Source organism: Mixophyes fleayi, chromosome 4 (assembly GCF_038048845.1).
Source record: "Mixophyes fleayi isolate aMixFle1 chromosome 4, aMixFle1.hap1, whole genome shotgun sequence".
Classification (NCBI taxonomy): Eukaryota; Metazoa; Chordata; class Amphibia; order Anura; family Limnodynastidae; genus Mixophyes; species Mixophyes fleayi.
Genome location: NC_134405.1, coordinates 285,757,131 through 285,775,670, shown reverse-complemented (window position 1 = coordinate 285,775,670; position 18,540 = coordinate 285,757,131). Strand labels below are relative to the sequence as shown.

Here is an 18,540-nt window from a genome sequence, read left to right as displayed (position 1 = left end):
AAATAAAATTACCTATGAGACAACAGGACCTGGGGGCCTTCTGCGGGTTTTGTCTCCTATAGCCATGGAGGAATCGAAGTTAGCAATGTCTTTACAACAGTCTGTATACTCTTTGGTGCAGCTCTTGAGCCACTCAGAAGGGACTTTATTAGAGGAACACCGCTCTACCTCATTAGTTGGGGTAGCCCAAATGGCAGTATTGTCTCAACAAGAGGAGAATGCAGGTGTAGGTCCAAGTGGCCCTCCATCCTCATTGGCTCCTTAAGGCCTTTCCCAGGGGGAACCGGCCTGATCCAGTGTTTTAGTTTGTGGTATAGATAAATTAAACCATTTTTTAGACTACCCAGGACCATTGGGGTCTAGAAACAAAAGGCACAAAGTGAGCCATCCTCTCTTCTTGATCTCTGACTCTGAGGCGTCATCAGAGGAGGAAGGGGAAATTCTGCATGAGTCAGATTTCCAGACACAGGTCTTAGACCTGGATGACTAACAGAAACCAAGGTGTTGAGGATATGGTTCTGGCAGTTCGGCGGACCTTAGATCTTGTAGACATTGACGAGCCTAGACCAGTTAACCACGGGCTATTCAAAAAGGTTAAAAAACCCGTAATTTATTTCCCCCCTTCTTTGGAATTGAGAGATTGCTGAATCGACCTGGTCTCAGCCTGATCGCAAAATGGTGGTTCAACATAGGTTTTTGTTCCTGTACCCGTTGCAGCCACATGACCTAGCACACTGGAAACAGGTTCCTAGAGTGGATACACCAGTGGCACGACTGGCGCGCCAGACTACACTTCCAGTTCCGGGCACTGGCAATCTTCAGGATGTCACTGATCGTAAGGTGGAAGTATTTTTAAACTCCACTAATGATATAACGGGAGCTTCCTTTATACCCATGCTGTCTTCTGCATGGGTTGCTAGGGCGATGGAAACGTGGGCTGACTGACTGGCAGAGGGATTGCAGGATTCGGACCTTCTTCCCCATGCTTTACGTCTTAATGAAGCTGCAGAGAGTATCTGCATGAGGCAGCGGAGAACGCAACATCCTTCTTATCTTTGATGTCAGCTACTGCGGTAGAGGCTAGAAGAATTCTCCACCTTCGGGCCTGGGAAGCTGACGAATCCAAAAGGACCTTGTAAGCCCTTCCTTTATCGGGCTCGGTAATTTTTGGATCAGAGTTAGATAACTTTATCTCTCAGGTGATGGGGGAAGAGTACTTTCCTTCCCGTGAATGAGAGAATGCCTCATACTCAGAGGTTTAGCTCCTTTCACCAGCATTTTCAAGGAGGGGTCCGCCTTTAGAGGTCAGACAAGCTGAAGTAGGCCTTCTGGGTTTAGAGGCCTCTCCCATAGAGGAAGGTCCTCAGCTGGTATCAGGCGCCAGGCCAGACTTCCGGGGAATCCGGCAGTCTGACTCACTCTCCGTGCGGGAGTAGGGGGGCGTCTGCAACTGTTCACAGAACAGTGAATAAAATCCTCTCCAGATCTCTGGATTCAGGGAATCATGGCAAGGGGATATATCGTAGATCTTTTAGGTCAGGCCCCTCCATTGGTTCTTGCAACTACCTTGCTCCTCGACCACAACAGAAGGCAAGCGATGTTGCACTGTGTAGATTTCAGCGGGAGTAATCTTCGCGGTCCCAGAGAATTAGAGATGCCAGGGATTCTATTCAAATCTTTTTTTTCCGTCGCCAAACCGGACGGTTCCTTCCATCCCATTTTGAACTTCGTCTCTAAATCTACATCTGAGAATAGACAGGTTTCGATTGGAGTCTCTTCGTTCACTGATGAATGGGTTTGAAAGGGGAGAATTCCTGGCGTCCATAGATTTTCGGGACGCATATCTTCATGTACTTATATGGGAAGGGCACTAGCCAGTGCTCTGCTTCACGGTAGGAGTGGCTCATTAACAATTCAGGGCGCTTCCTTTTGGCCTGGCCACAACGCCCAGTATATTTACAAAAATAATGGCTGCCCGCCTGGTGTATGGGGATGAGCAAAGTGCCCAATCTCGACGACTTGCTGATCAAAGCCCCCATCAGATCAGCTTCTTCAGCATTTACATCTCACTTTAGAGACCATTCAGCTTCACGGTTGGTTGATAAACGTCCAGAAGTTGCAGTTAATAGCAGTCCAGAGGATGATTTTCTTAGGTCTTATAATTTATACCAAAAGACAGAAAACTTTCCTTCCACATGACAAGGTTTGCTTGCTACAAGTCCTGGTAACCAAGGTCCTAGACAGTCACAAACCTTCCATGCTTCTTTGCATGAGGTTACTGAGCAAGATGGTCTCTACCTTCTACACAATCTCCTGTGGAAGGTTTCACTCGAGATGCTTCCAGGGGGATCTCCTAAAAAAAAAAAAGGGGTCAGGTTCATCTCTCCACTAGGAGCACCAAAGGATACTGTTGTCCCTAGAGACTCGTCTATCTCTCAGATGGTGGAGGAGTCAAGAACACCTTAGCATAGGCAGATCCTTTGCCCCGTGCTCCTTGATCATCTTAACGGATGACAGTCTAAAGGGCAGGGGTGCAGTGATGCTACATTTGTGCCTTCAGGATCATTGGTCATAAAGAAACAAAACTCCCTTCCAATAAATATCTTTGAGTTGAAAGGGGCTTAGTCCCTAATTCAGGGATTCCCAGTGCGATTACAATCAGACAATGCCACAGCGGTGGCATATGTCAACAAACGGGGGGCAAGGAGTCCAAGGGCAATGGGCATATCAGCCCAGATATTTGCCTGATGGTGGTCCTGCTGGCCATAGCATCAGCTAGACGAGTCTCAGAGTTTGGGGCTCTTTCCTGCAGGGAGCCTTTCCTGGTCTTCCGTGATGACAGGGCGGTGCTTCCTTTCTACCGAAAGTAGTTTCCGGATTTCACATTAATCAGGAAATAGTGGTGTCGGTGTTCCAAGATGCTTCCACAGGTTCCACCTTAGAATATTTAAATGTGGTCAGGGCATTATGTATTTATGTCCAAAGAACTTTGGATATTCAGCGTACGGACTCTTTTTTTTTTTGTCCTAGTCCGGGAAAAGAGGTTGGCCAGCTTTCAAGCAGACCATTGCTAGATAGCTTACCTTTACAATAAAACAGGCGTATCTTAGGGCCGACCGGACTGTGCCCTACCCACGTTACGGCACACTCCACCAAGTCTGTGGTGGCTTCCTGGGCTGCACGGAATGGGGCCTCGGTTGATTAGCTATGCTGAGCGGCCACATGGTCCTCTGTCCATACATTCACCAAATTTGATCAGTTCAGTGGGTTCGGATCCTCAGATGCTAGCTTTGGCCGTAGCGTGCTACGAGCTGGGCATCCAGGACGGTCCCTTCATTAGGGGGGCTGCTCTGGTACGTCCCCATGTTAACAGTGTCCACCAGATAGGAAGAGAGAGATAAAAGGATTTTTATACTTAAGATAAATCCCTTTCTCTGATTCCATCTGCGGGACACTGCGTTCCCTCCCTTCTGTTGTTCTGCTCTTTACTTCTTGGCTGTTCGATTCCCTTTCCTTGAGGGCTTTAGAATTACACTGACTAGCTACAGGGGGTTGCAGAGGGGAGGAATCTGTCAGCAGCCATAGTTTAATTAGTTAAGTGTCAACTCCACACTCCCCAGCTACAACCCCATGGTAACAGTGTCCCCCAGACAGGAAGAAAGAAATAGAGAGGGATTTATCGTAAGTATAAAAATCCTTTTATCGCCAATTTACTAGAGAATTGCAGGGTTTGCTAAATATAACAATTTTCATAAAAAGAATACTTAAAAGTTGGAGGATATTCCTGCAATGGCCTAAATTTATATATATTTTTTTTTCCCCCCATTTACATAGTTTTTAGTTGCAATTTTTCGTTAAGCTTGAATTAAAAGCATAACATGTAATATATGTAATTGCAACGTATCTTCAGTGAATAAGAGGTTTAACAAGATTGTTTGTTGTCAATACAACCAGATGTATAACATCAATATAACCAAGGTTTAGAAGCGAGTATATAAAATGACAATGCCTACTAATTTTCTTATAAGGAGAGGTGACAAGGAGGTGTCAAGTGGATGGGAATAGGGAGAGACAGGAGAATGGGGTGAGCATAAATATTTTAAACTGAACATTTTGGGGCTTTTCTTCCAGGATCTTCCAACACGCTCTGTTGTCTTCCCCTTTATTGTAAGTAGCAGGAGAGAGTTGAATCTGCTAATCTCTCTGACTGCGGAAATCTGCCACCTTCTACAGTGGTATTACACAGGCTGCCTGGTCTGGTAGACATTGCCCATAATGATCTAGGGACCACAACAGCAAAACCACTGCAGTTTCTTTAAAAGTTTAATTCTATTACAATGACCTCATTATAAAATTGTCTACTTTCACTGAACTAAATTTAAAAATGTAACTTTTTAGTGTGCTTCCCCTCAACTATTTTAAGTATTCATCTGTTTCTGCGAAGGACTACTGAATACTAAAGCATTTTTTCTTCTATAATAGAAATCCTTAAAATGCGGACTGAGAAGCGAAGGCGAGAACAACTTCCTCTAGATTGCCCGCTTGAAGATGCAGCCAGTGGGAACGGTCAGCATGTCAATACTACTGATAATGTCAAAGAGAATACAGCAGTAACATCAGAAAGTAATGCTGGTTCCCCTGAAGAAACACATGCATCTGCGACAGGGATGTATGCTGTACCTCCAAGACGAGACAAAACCAACACTGACCAACCTGTGAAAGAACGGAAGAGAGTAAGAATAGTAGAAGACCTCCATGACACCCAGGCTTTAAGTAAAAGAGACTGCACCCTAACGTCTACCTCCCCCAGGTCAGTGCCCCCTCCAATTCTTGAACACAGCATTCAAGAAAGACCTAGATCTTTCTTCTTTCGCTTTGTGAACTGCGCTATTCGTCTCTTTCTGTTCTTCTTAAGCTTTGCATGGTGTCTGTTTCCTGCTGTCCGGCTTCCCCGGCTTAAAATTTTCAGCGCTTTTAAAAAACTTTAAATCGTGCACATTTTTAAAAAGAATGGAGTGTTTTTAGCTTTAAGTGTAATGTTGTGATTTGATTTAACACGTGCATGTACACAAAATCATGTATGTCTGTTAATTCAGCAGTGAATGTTCAGTATTACTAATATTTATTTTAACTATTGATTCTTCTATAAGTTTCGCTAATTTAAAAAGCTGTTATTTTATATGTCTATTTGTATGCACTTTTTCTTACAAATTATGTTTTGTTAATGCCAGATTTACTTTTGTAAGCACAACCAGTGTTATGTACAACCTTACAAATGACTAATCTATGCACTAAAAGAGAAAATAGCATAAAACTTTAAATGAAATGTTGGTCTCTTCCCTTTTGCCTAAGATAGTAACAGTAAGGGAGCCACAAGGAATCTAAAGAGGGAGGGGGGGTGGGATGTTAAAGAAGAACCAAGCTGAATGCTCTACCTTTTTTTAACAGCAATTAGAAAGATAAGCAATTTAACAACATAACATTTAAGTTTAAAGTTTTTAATATTGTTTCTCTTTAAGGTGATGACATATTTTACCTCTGTTGTTAATGATGTCCCCAAGTTTTTAAAGATGAGTGCTCATGTATATTGAATATTTAACACAACTTTCAATGAGATGATCTATTACACGCATGGTCTGTTCAAGTGCATCTATCAATATGACATAATGTTCGATGGCTGCACATTTTAAAAGTAATGCAAAAGAAACATCACCACTTATTATGGTAAGTTGCACCGTATATTAGGAAGAGGAATACATTGGCATTATCCTTTTAATTAAACTAACACCTTACTTAAGAAATTGGGGGGTTCCCCTCTGGCAAGCCACTTTTACGCGAGGCGACAGTTGGCCTGCTTGGTCACTATGTGCTGGCGGGCAGTGTTCGTTCATAGCTCACAATAGATTGTTTTGCTTTACACAAAAAGGTGTGTTCCTGGGATCTAAAGCCCCCTATTTACTTAGAGGGATGCTTTCACTAAGAAGGAATTGTCCAGAACTGAACAACACCTTTAAACTAATGGGACAAAATGCATTATATACACAGTGCTAAAACCAATTTATTTTTCTGGCCTAGAAACCAGCTAAGTCCTTTAGACTGTATAGTATACATTCCTTTTTTTTTTTTTGTCCAAATTATGTAACCTAAGGTGTGTAAATATTGATGACGTTTACAGTTAGAAGATGGAGTGATGTGCCATTGATGTATGGCAAAGTTATGGTTAAACCTATTGAATTACCTCTTTATATAGAGAACAAAAATCTACTAGTGTCATTTGAAAGTGATAACTTTCTTGACTTTTGTGTCTACTCCATAACCACCAAATGAAGCAATTGTCAGTTACCATTAACTGTTACTAAACTGATCTGATTATTGCCTTAAATTTCCCAGTGATTTAAATTATGCAATTGCGCACACCCATTCATTTATTTACTTTTATGACATTTGTTTATCTGTTTCAGTTGGTTTACTTGAATTTTGAATCAATTGAACACTATTTAGATTTAAGTGCAACTTTTTTATTTTATTTTGGACTGAAAAAAAATTCAGAATGTATGCAGACACCCTGAACATTAGATGATCTGCAGTAAGATACAGATATATAAGTTATGGCTATTAAACTTATTCTATAATCAAAGACAGTCCTTAGTGAAAGGGCATTTTTAAACCTTAAACATATATGTAAAGGTTCCCACACCTTGGTAGAACTAAAGATATTTTGTTTTCTGCAGCGATTCCACACTTCTTGTTGCCAAGGCGTATTTTTGACTATTTAACGACTCGTAGAAGATGTACATGGCATTCAAAAGACTTTGCAAATAATAGTCTATTATTGATGAACTTGGTTGTATAATTTCCCTATCTAAAATTTTTTAGAATTTCAAATCTGCACTGATTGCAACAGCCTCTGCACTACTCCTGGGTACTATAATCTAAGTTTCCAACATATGACCAAGTTCTTGAGCTTTGGCATCCCCATGTTCCCCTGACACCTATTGCTTAGTGGGAGCTAAATTATGTAGTCAGAGTATAGCACATTATAATCATTCTAGGTAATAGTCCAAGAAACCAGAACTCCAACAAAGGCTGTAAGCATCACAGCCCTGACTCAGGAGCAGTGAATAGTCTCCAGCAATAACATCTAGTGCAGATTTTGGCTATGATGCAAATAGGACTAATATGGAATATTCAAATCAGGTACTCTACAAAGGGTGTGTGGCCAGTGTTCCAAAAGTGGAAAACCACTTAAGCTGGTTGGAGATAACACAGCTATTGATTGGGCGCATGTCACAGAGATCAAAGCTGGCTGTATATGTAAAGATCTGGACTGCAAGTATGGTCCTTTTTCATTCATACGGGCCTGACACCGCTAAGCGAGTATACCGCTTTTCAAATTTTGGCCAATTTTATTGGACAGATGATAAAATCTATGTTTCCCATTACCATGTGGCGAGGTGACCCTTTACTTTTTGTTCCATTCTGTTCAATGTGTCCTCCTAAGTATGTTTCCCAGATACAGATCTGATGTTTCTTACTTGGTCAAGCTAGACTGGCTGTTGTGCATATGTCTGGCCAGTTTATGGGAGAAAAAGATAGGGAGAGGGCTTTAGAGAAACTTCACGTATCCCACCAATAAAAGAAAAGTTCTATTTGCACTACATAGTGCTATGTCCTCCTTTAAAGAAGGTGGTACTCCCCTCCTTATAATTATAATATTTATTTTGATTGGCTGGCGTACATTGCAGGAGGGAGGCGGACTTTGCCAAAAAGGGTGTCCAGGATTGGATGTAAATGTCACATGACTAATAGTCAGATTATACGAAAATACTACAGGTGTAGCAAGCCATACAATTTATTTTTTTAAACTTATTTTATTTTTGTTTTTAACATTTGACCTATACAGAAATCATAAATGAAAGCGGTTACTTTAATTCCATATGTGTTGTATTTGCACTCAACTTTGTAAAAAAATACATATCCATAGTTTTTCTTTTATTTGTCTGATCTATTTTAAAATAAAACAAACTTTTTGTTGCTTGTATAAGAAAATTAGTTCCTTTTTTTTTTTGTCTTTTTTTAAAAAGCTATAGCAGTGTTCTTGTATTTAAGAAGTCTCCACGTCTAGCTTTCATGGGTTTATTTCTATATACCATTACCTTTATTTCCTTTTTAATTCCAATGATTCTAGGATCTTAAATACCATATGCCTCCGTAGTGCTAACGTCAGCATTTTAGTCACCAGAAAACAATGTTGTAATGCTCGCATAGTGACTCACACCAGTTTGGTTTGGCAATGTTCTTATAGCTGAAGCACTCTAGTGCTTCCTTTGTGACAAAGAAACTGCTGTGTGTTATCACTGGAACCTCAGAACACCATAATTTCCTGGCAGGAAACTGCTTTCTAAAAAGCCCATATTGTTGTCATCTTCACCTCTGATTTTTATGCCTGCTGTCTCCCTTAAGATTGATTCAGTAGACAGCCTGTTGGTGTAATGTTAAGTAACCAGACATGTATGTGTTTGTACATTTGGAAAAATTACAGTTGAGGAAATGTCACTTGCACTATATTTGGTTGGTTATTTTGACAATAACAATCACCCATTTAATTTAGTACAAGTTGTTCCTCCTCTCCTAAACTGGAATTTTATGGAACACTCAGTTGTCTATTAGAGCACGGAGAAAAGGAGGCATCATGAGTATCTTTATTTGTACATAAGATTTGCACTTTTTAAAGCTTGCTTTTCCAGAGCAAAAAGCCTCTACCTACATTTGAAACCATATTATTCTTCTAATGAATGTTCTTGTGCTTCAAGAATGTGCACAGCATCCTATAACGGAAACTTGTTGGCTGCATATGGTTTGTAAATAATCCCACTTGTTTTCTATATAGTCATTGTTTGGCCCCATTCTTGCTGTCTAATGTAGCTATTGGCAGCAAGTCTTGTGCATAGTACAAAAATAGTAATCATCCGTAGTCCAAGTGAAATCACAAGCGTCTTGAGTTGTGAAAAGCTTCTGGAACTTGCAAATATATACAACTTGCATCATTGGTTACAGTACAGCGTTTAGTCACCACAAGTGTCAGCCCAAAAGCTAATGATTTCTCGCAATGGTACAACTTAACAAATTGTTTGAATATTCTTACACTTGCATGACAGTTTGCTAACATTGGCTGTGCATTTTGTTTGACCCTTTTAAACACAGTTTATAATGGTAGTCATGTCCTCATTTCTTGGGTCTTCCATGTTTTTTTTTTTTCTTGAGGGGCGGGACTATTTGTTGTAAAGAAATACTAAATGGCTAATAGTATGTGAAATGGACAAAGAAAGTGTAGTGGATAGGGAGGTGGTGATTTTTCAGTCTAGTGTTGTGATGGCTAGATTTGATTTTATATATGACGAAGTGGTTTAGTGTGGTCAGATGAGTGTTTCAGGACACTGCAGTGTTTTATACAGCACGCAACTTTTTGAGAGAGAATGCACTATTGTGTGACAGAAACCGTGATTTCCGTCAAGTACAGGTCGTCTGGAGCACACTTTTATACATGAGAAAATGCAGCATTCTGAAACCTGTCTTAATACTCTGGGTTTGAGTAAATAATATAAAAGGAGTTTTAAGATAAAAAAAGCATGTTTTGGCATTGTTGGTTCAAGTGTTGATTAAAGTAGGGCTATTTGTGTGCAGAAAGTTATGGGTTAGGGTAAGTAACTGTAAACCTATAATAAAAGGGTCACTATGTAAACCACAAGATAATTTGTCTAAGACGATAATAATGCACATTTTTAAAAGTTACTATGCCTTGAGAGGTGTTAAAATATTTGACATTTTATATAACCTTGTACTTATGTGTGTGTAATTTTTTTTTTATTGAGTACTATATGATCCTTTTTATAATAGTGAGTTGCCTATTTAAGCTTATACAAGTATATCCCATGCTATATTACTATGTAGCTGCAGGGAAAGTTGTAGACCTGATTTCACCCCAAGACCGTGTACACCACTACATACGCATGCACACCAAGGCTTCTTGTTGGCTCATCTATGCTCCCTGTAGTTGTCCTCTGTGTCCTTCTGCAGATTAATGGCTATTCTCCAATCTGATGAAACCCTTCCTTCCTCCCTGACCAAACACACAGGGCAAGGGACAATCTAGAGCAACAATACAGTCTCCTGTACAGAGCAACCCATTGCCAGTACCCTGACACCTTCACAGTCTTTCACCTGCTCTCCTTCACAATAAATACTCTTTCTGGCTTTAATAGTGTCACCACCTCACTCCTACTCACCAATCACTTTTAATGGCCTGCCCAACACTCGCTGCACTGTGAAATGCACAGCTGTCTCTGATCGAAGTCTCACAGTCCACCATATTATACCACAAATTCCTCCTAAGATAGGAGATCCCAAAAATAAGTTTACCCATTTAATTTTGACTTGGTGGAAAGAATCATGACACTCCCACACTTTGGTGGTATTCTAGTTCTTGTTTAGTTATGGTTTAAATGCCATCTACCCTGAATATGTCCACTTACATATTTTGTCCGGTGGTACTTGTTATTGCAACATGTGTCTTACCAACAACGACTATGTAGACAAACAAATTCCGATTAGTAGAACAGCGACAATGATTAAATGCAGACTTACATTGAAATAGACAAAGGACATTTCCGACGACTCTCCATTCAGACTGCTAGAAATTGCGAAGATACTGCATGCTAGCACTTGAGTTGTCACAAAACAGAGCAACAGGGACAATTCTAAATTTAAAGCGGCAATGGCAAGAGCCTGCGCCTAACCCTAACCCTAACCCTTACATTAAATTTAAAACGGCAGTGGCAGGACCTGCCAACTCTACAAATTTAGAAATATCCATGACGCTTTTTTTTGTGACTAACAACTCAAGTGCATGCATGCAGTAGCTTCACAATTTCTAGCAGTCTGGATGGAGAGTCATTGGAAATGTCCTTTGTCTATTGCAATGTAAGTCTGCATTTAATCATTATTGCTGTTCTACTAATCGGAATTAATTTGTCTATATAGTCGGAATAACGTACCCAACCCATTCTGTCTTGGGAGTGATTGATTCTGTGTGGATGAATGGTGGATTTTGACAACTGGACCATAAATATGTCTCTAGATATTCAGATGGTAATTTCACATTCTACTTTGTGAGTTTCTTTAACTATAAGATATACTTTCAACAAACCAGTAGAGATAAGTTAATAAAGTTACTGCATCTATTTGTGTCAAAGTGGACAATCAAGCTGGTTGGAGATAACAGATAGTTATTATGCGCATGTCACTGAGATCAAAGCTGGTTGTATATGTAAACATCTGGACTACGAGTATAGTCCATTTTTATTCAAACAGACCTAACGTTGCAATGCACGTGTACCACTTTTCAAACTTTTTCAGTTTTATTTGGCAGATGATAAAATCTACGTTGCCCATTGTTATGTGATGAGATGACCCTTCACTTTATATCCAGTCTGTTCTATGTGTCCTTCCAAGTGTGAGAGAACGCTTTAAGGAGACTTCATGTTACTGGTTCTATTTTTGGTTTATATTTGTGTAGATGTTCTTACTTGTGTATTAATATTAACAAATGTATCACTGTCCAATTTAGGCATTTTTCTGAATTTACAATCGCAGATGACAATAACTTGGCTACATAATCAGTATATGCACAATGTTGACTTGCTTAATTTCGGCTAATCTATGAAAAATATTACATATAGTTAATGCAAATTGAATCGCCCTAGTTAGATTTCCTTCACATTATTGTATAGATTGCTCATTTTTTCCTAGCTTGTTGAGTGATGCAAATGCAAAACTTAGTGATTTCTCTCCAAAACAGTTATGCTGTGTAGAGGGGAAGACAATAGGGCTGTTCTAGAGACTGGTATTATTGAATCTTTAAGTTAGGAGAGTTTGAGTACAACGTCTTACAATTTATTGCACAAAATATGAGCTATTATAGCACATTGTGAGGTTTGTATGTAGGTTCATAGGGAGCAGTCCTTTTTAAGTGTGACTTCTAGACCTCATTGACCGTTTTACAACATGTTGGTATAACCTTCATACCTGGAAACTCTGCCAGATGCTGAGACAAGTACTTTAAGTGCGTCTCAAGCTAATGGCCAAACACTTACTCCATATTTGAGTTTTATTAAAATTAGAATGACTGTTTACCTGTAGGTCATCTGCTGAAGATCCGAACTTTGAACCGACAAAGACTGATGAGGAAAAAGACTTGAGAAAGTGTGAGAGGAAATCAAGACACAGAGCTGCTCCTGTCCTGCATGTGTCTTCAAAACCTTCCACAGTAACACAATGTCCACAGCAATGACACATTCTTTGTTTTTTGTAGCAATATTTCATTTAACATATTTTTTAACACACGTGAAAATCTAAATATGTATATATATATATGTGTGTGTGTGTGTGTTGGCTAAATGGAGCTGTTATATTTCTCTCTAAATAAGACCAAGCATAGTATCACCTTTCTCTTTCTTTAGATCATATGGCTGTTTGGTTTCATTTAGTAGAGCTGGGCTGGACAAACCTTAAGATAAGTGTCCAGTATAAAAACCAAGTACTGATGTCCAGCGTTCAGGGGGTCATTTCTCAGGCGCTTTCAGTGCACTTGGCTGTTGTCTAGATTTGTCAGACTGGATTCTGTACATATTTTCTCCATTTCTTCTCTTTTCTCATATCTGTTCCCAACATAAATACGTAGATTGTTTTCTTAGATTTTTGGCATCCTACCAATCACATTTGCAAACGGGTGTTTATACAATAAAAAGTAATACATGTAGACAAATAGTTGTTTGGGGGACTTTTAGTGGAGAATGCAGTTAGCCGCGATGTTCCGCCGAACATCTCTGCTGCGCACATTTTCAGCTACTATTGTACCTCAACATCACGGATTGTTACATCGCCACGGAGTACCTTAGACCATACTGGAGGCACTCTGCGGCTAATTAAATTCCCCCCAACCCCCCTTACATCCCGGGTGATCAGCAGCAAGAATGAGTTTTGGCAGCTTGAGCTATGTATGGTCCACTTTACTGGAAGGTGAGCTAGCCTTAAGTATGATTTGGTCGATATCAAATACTTTTTCTAAATGGTCTTGTTTATTAAATGAATAGTAAACCTTCATTTGTTTTCATGAAACTTACACATCTAAATGTGCCTGCTTACTTTAACTCTTCTGGATGTATGCAGGGATCCTTGTAAACATACATTAAATGTAACCTGTTGGCTTCACTGCCGCCACATAATTTGTCTTCAAAATAATTATCTTTAGAGCATATTGCCACCTGACACACCAGGCTTTCCTTTTTCTTTATGCAAGTGAACGTTGGATTAAATTTAATAAAAGCCCATTTCAAAGTTGTTGTTTTTTTTGTTTTATTTTTCCCTGATAAAATCCAGTATTGTACATTTCTTTCAATTTGGATTTCTGTTAAAATCGCTCAAAAAAACAATAACGGGTAGACCATCAGAATTCGCCTGCTTCACCAACACTTCGCTATGATCCGGGTCCGATAATGTTAAATTAGCTGTGTGTGTTAATGTTAATACAATAAAAATATGCAACATTATCCAAAACTAATTGAAATGCTGTATATAAATGTATGTTTAAAATATTCATAAAGTATTGATTTTACTCTTATGTAAACGTTTTTTTTTGTTTTTTTTAAACATGACATTTTGTTTTTGCTAAATCTAGAATGAGCAGGTATTCTTCTCTAGCCATATCATGTGCATTCCTTTTGTTGTGATTTTTATTATGTTTCATTGATGTAGACACCATACTTTCTGTATTAATTGTGAAGATTTGTATCGGTGAACAACTTTTTTTGGTCAACTTCTAACCAAAAATTTTTTACAAGACAAAAAAGCCTGATTTTATAAAGTTGAACTGTGCTGTATGTATAAATAAAATATAGAGTTGCAAAATTCTGTTGTTGTTTTTTTCAGTTTGTGTTTATATTCTGTAAAATATAAGTGGTACGTATGTTGTAAGAGAAATCTTCTGTTTTGAGTACACTGCTACATCACAGTTGGGTCAGTCCTGGTTAATTTTAATCTGCCCACTCTACTCTTTACTTAACCTGTTGTTTGCAATGAAGTGTCCTACTCAAATAAACCATTCTATTGCGGGAAGTGCTAATTTTACTGTATGTGACGATACGAGTGGAAGCCTTTAAAACTATAGTTGTAGTGGGAAAATGCATCCTGTGTATCGATGGGTTGGGTACGTTTTCACGATGCTGACAAATTCAAAAGCCTTGAGTCCTACAAAAGAAAACCGATTTTGTGAGAAATACTAATTCAATCTAAACAGACTTACCTGAACACCGAATGTGCAGCTTTCTGAGGGAACCGCCATGCTGACAGCCAGGGATTCTGAACACACAGTAATCCGGCACTTAAGTTTAAAGTAGCTAAGCCTGCGGGGTCCACACATTGCCACTTTAAATGAACATTGATGTCAGTCGCACCAACGTTAAACTAAAGTGCCGGATTCCTGTGTGTTCGGAATCCATGGCTGTTCCTTTGGAAAGCTTGCACATTTTTTCTTTTGTAAGACTCAAGGCTGTTGGATTTGTCAGCATCGTGAAAATGGTTACCACCAGGATCAACTTACAAAGCAAGTAAATCCACTATTGACCTGTTTTAATATGAATTCATTATTACTGAGATTTGTATAATTTACTCATCAAGATAAACAAGTCCATGACGGGCCTTTACATCGGAAGAGCTGCCTTTTACCGGTAGAACATGGTCTTTGCTTCCTATTGTACCTATGATGTTGCTTCCAACAATGTTGTAAAAAACTATTCTATAAAATGTGTGTATCAATAATGCCTCTCGGAACACTGAGCAATTTGTTACACACTAAATCGGACAGTGTCCTGGTATATTTCATACTAGATATATACCTGTGCCTACAAGGATGTAGTTCTACAAGAGAATTGTCAGGGTGTGACTGGCTGCCTTTGTACACTTCTTCTGTCTTGCATTTGTTGCTTACATCTAACACAGCAAAGGGCAACACCTCCCACCGGTATTCGGCAAAACTTGCCTTTAAAGAGGTTGCCGTTTAATTTCCCCTGCATAGTTGCCGAATATCGGCGACTTGCAAAATCCGCATTTACCACCAGGGGTAAATTTATCAAGCTAGGGGTTTGAAAAAGTGGAGATGTTGCCTATAGCAACCAATCAGATTCTAATTATTTGGTACATTCTACAAAATGACAGCTAGAATCCGATTAGTTGCTATAGACAACAGCTTCACTTTTTCAAACCCGCAGCTTGATAAATTTACCCCCAGGTGTTATGAAGCATTAGAGGTGTAAAGTTATGCACCATCTAGAGCATAATGAGCTAATTTATTTAATACACGTAACACATCCCATATATAATAATTCTATATGTATATATGTAATTCTAACATGTTTACTAAAGTCTAGAGAAACATTCTATGTCAATGGTTAGAAAAGATATCTGATAATATTGAATCTTCATGTTCTGTTTGAGATATCCCTATTTTTGGAGTGAACAGGACTATAATAACCCATCACACTCAGATCATCAGATGTTTGTAGCAGCAGAGAATATTTCAGGAAGTTAGTGTGCTGAATATTTGGGAGGTGGTGACTTTAGTGTGTGTGTAAATGAGACCAGGGCTGTAAGTAACAAGAGCAGTGTCATAGTGAAAGAAGGCAAATGGAGGGGCAAACAGGAAGCCACCCCGAGTGAGTGTGGTAGGGAGCAGTTTGTTTCATCAGCACTGTAGTAATATGAGGTTCTTCATAAACTGATGCAGGAAGCTTGTGGTGTTACCTCTGTATGAAGCAAAGTTCACACATCCATCTTTTTATTTATTATAACTCGGAGGTATACGGTTGTGAAAGAAATATTAGGAAAATTGATGTTTCATTTCACATGCTGAGAAAGCAATGACACTTAAAAGCATTTGAATGAAGTTCTTCCACACGAGTTATACCCCATTCATACTGCACCAAAATCCCGGGTTTTTGCCGGGGCGAGCTCAAACGACCCGGGTCTTGGTGCAGTATGAATGGTACAAGTCAAAAATCCCGGGATTTATCGAGGGATAATTCCCGGGTCGGACCTGGGTTGCCTGCACTATGAATGGTGCAACCCGGGTTTTTCAACCCGGGTTGCACAGAAAACAAGCTGATTGGCTGTCTGCCTGTCTCTGAAGGATGATGTCATCGGTGGGAGCCCGTGGAAGATTCGAGAAGGAGTTTAGGAGAAATGGTGGTTGGTGGAGTGCAGATCAAGCTGAAGCAGAATCGGAGTTTGTTGGAGAAAATTGCTTTTATTTCACTGAAAAAGTGTGTATTAACAGCCACCCACTTTTGCATCATCTTTATGCGTCAAAAAAACAGTCACTTTTCAATGACACCACCATTTTTCAGCCAATGAAAACTGCTCTGGTGATGACTCCCACAAATTGCCAGGGCACAGACTTGTGCAGTATGAATGGGGTCAACCCGGGAAATTCTCGGGTCCGAGGTGCAGTATGAATGGTGTTTCTGAGCTGGGACGCTCCGAGCCCCGGCTTGAAAAACCCGGGATATTGCCGGGGCTGCAGTATGAAAGCGGTATAAGTGATGTGTTTCCGGAACAGGGACTGTGGGCAGTCTCTTCTGTCCTGTCGTGTGTGCAATTCTGTAGCTGCCTAAATATGGCAACAAAATTGTTCAGAGGTCACTTGATCAGGATTACTCTTCTAAATATACACCTTTATCATAGTGTTTACCTGATTGTAGATATTTGATATAATATATGCATGTTGGGACACTAGATGGCAGTGGTGTATAAGGAATAGATAAGTCCTTTCAACTCCATATAATAATTTGGACACTAAAACAGTTGGGAGTGTACATATTTAATGTAAGGAGTGCCGGTTTAAATGGATTTGTAAATGGTTTTTCAGACTTCCTTTGACGCTATGATGGTTAAACATTATCATTATTTCTGAGAGTCTTCATCCTAGGAATATTACATGTATGGAATCTGAATCTGGGGAAAAAATAGCTACTGTTACTAGCTGAATATGTCATGCATGCAGATTTTTATCTCCAAATGCTTCTTTCTAGAAACACTGCTACACAATAAAATGGGAATTTTGATGCAATGGCAGTATAAGTGAGGATGTAGGTTATTTTAAATGAAATTCATCTTTCCTATCTTTGTTCCTCCCTGATTCCATTAGCTGGTGATATATCCTCTAATCCAGGTCCCCCTGACTTCCCCCCCACACACATATATCTGAACACTACTGAAATCCAGCAAACCTCAAACACATCGCCTGTCTCCCCTCTCTTCCAAAGTCCTTTAAATGTGCCCTTTGGAATGCACTCTCTGTAACAAAATTACCTCCATGCATGACCTCTTCCTCTCAAACAACCTCAACCTTATGGCAATAACAGAAACATGGCTTATTCAATCAGACACTGCCTCAACTGCAGCCCTTTCACATAGTAGCTTCCATTTCACCCAGACCTGGAGGCAAACAGGGAAGTGCGGTTAGACTACTTCTCTCCCCACAGTGCACATTCACAGTTCTACCCAATGTCCCATTACTCACGTTCACATCTTTTGAAGTACATACTGTTAGGATTTTTAATACATTCTCTATGCGTATCGCTGTGATCTAACGCCTCCCTGGACCCCACCAGCAATTTCTTGAACATTTCTAAGCACGGCGCCCTTCTTATCTTCTGACATCCCTATTGCTAATCCATGTTCTAATGCTGCTTCATATCTGCTCTCTCTAACCTCCTCACTTGACGTCTCTCAGTGGATTGAATCCACTACTCATTAGGATGGTCACTGTCTTGATCTTGAGCTTCAAATTCTGAAAATAAAACCTTTTAGATTTTCTTTAATGTTGCTGCTTTTTATTGATCTATAATTTTATATTTACATGTTACTGTTCTTAACTATCATTATTGTACTGTATTGCTGTACCAAAACATTGCTGTGTGATAGGATTGCTTAAGTGTAAATATGAATTATTTAAAGACACAGGACTAATTGGGGGCCGGGAATAGGTATATGTATTAAATGTGAATAATCCTAAAATCTAATGGCATTGCATGTTGAGGGGATTAGGTTTATTAACTGTTTATGCTATTTAATGTTGGGACTGATGGTCCGTTTTGTATGTGTGATTCCACTTGTGTAAAGGAAATATATTCTCAGAGCAAAATATCAAATTTAGTTTGATACACATTAATTTTATTGTCTAAACTTCAAATATTTAAATGTTAGAAATACAACATATTCTTAAAGTATTTAAAATAGAAAATAAACATGTTAAAGTGGAGAAGTATTGTTATTAGTCCCTTTTTTTGTTTTGTTTTATATTTGACAAACATCAGTATAATAAATCCTTTTTTTCTTTGGCACAGGTGAGTGCAATAGCACATAGACTTTATATTGCCCTTAACTATCACACAGTGTACACTATGGGTATATTTCCCCTCTTCTTTT

At 39.2% G+C, this 18,540-nt stretch overlaps 1 protein-coding gene across 1 annotated transcript in view; it reads left to right on the top strand.

The window, feature by feature from the left end:
• Positions 1-13,965, top strand: part of SPDL1 (spindle apparatus coiled-coil protein 1) — a 39,523-nt gene extending 25,558 nt beyond the window's left edge. Inside the window, exons 11-12 of the mRNA XM_075209817.1 lie at positions 4,483-4,810; positions 12,199-13,965. Coding sequence (XP_075065918.1) covers positions 4,483-4,810; positions 12,199-12,349 — 479 coding nt within the window. The 3' untranslated portion in view covers positions 12,350-13,965. The remainder of the gene's footprint in view (positions 1-4,482; positions 4,811-12,198) is intronic.
• Positions 13,966-18,540: the final 4,575 nt, after the last annotated feature.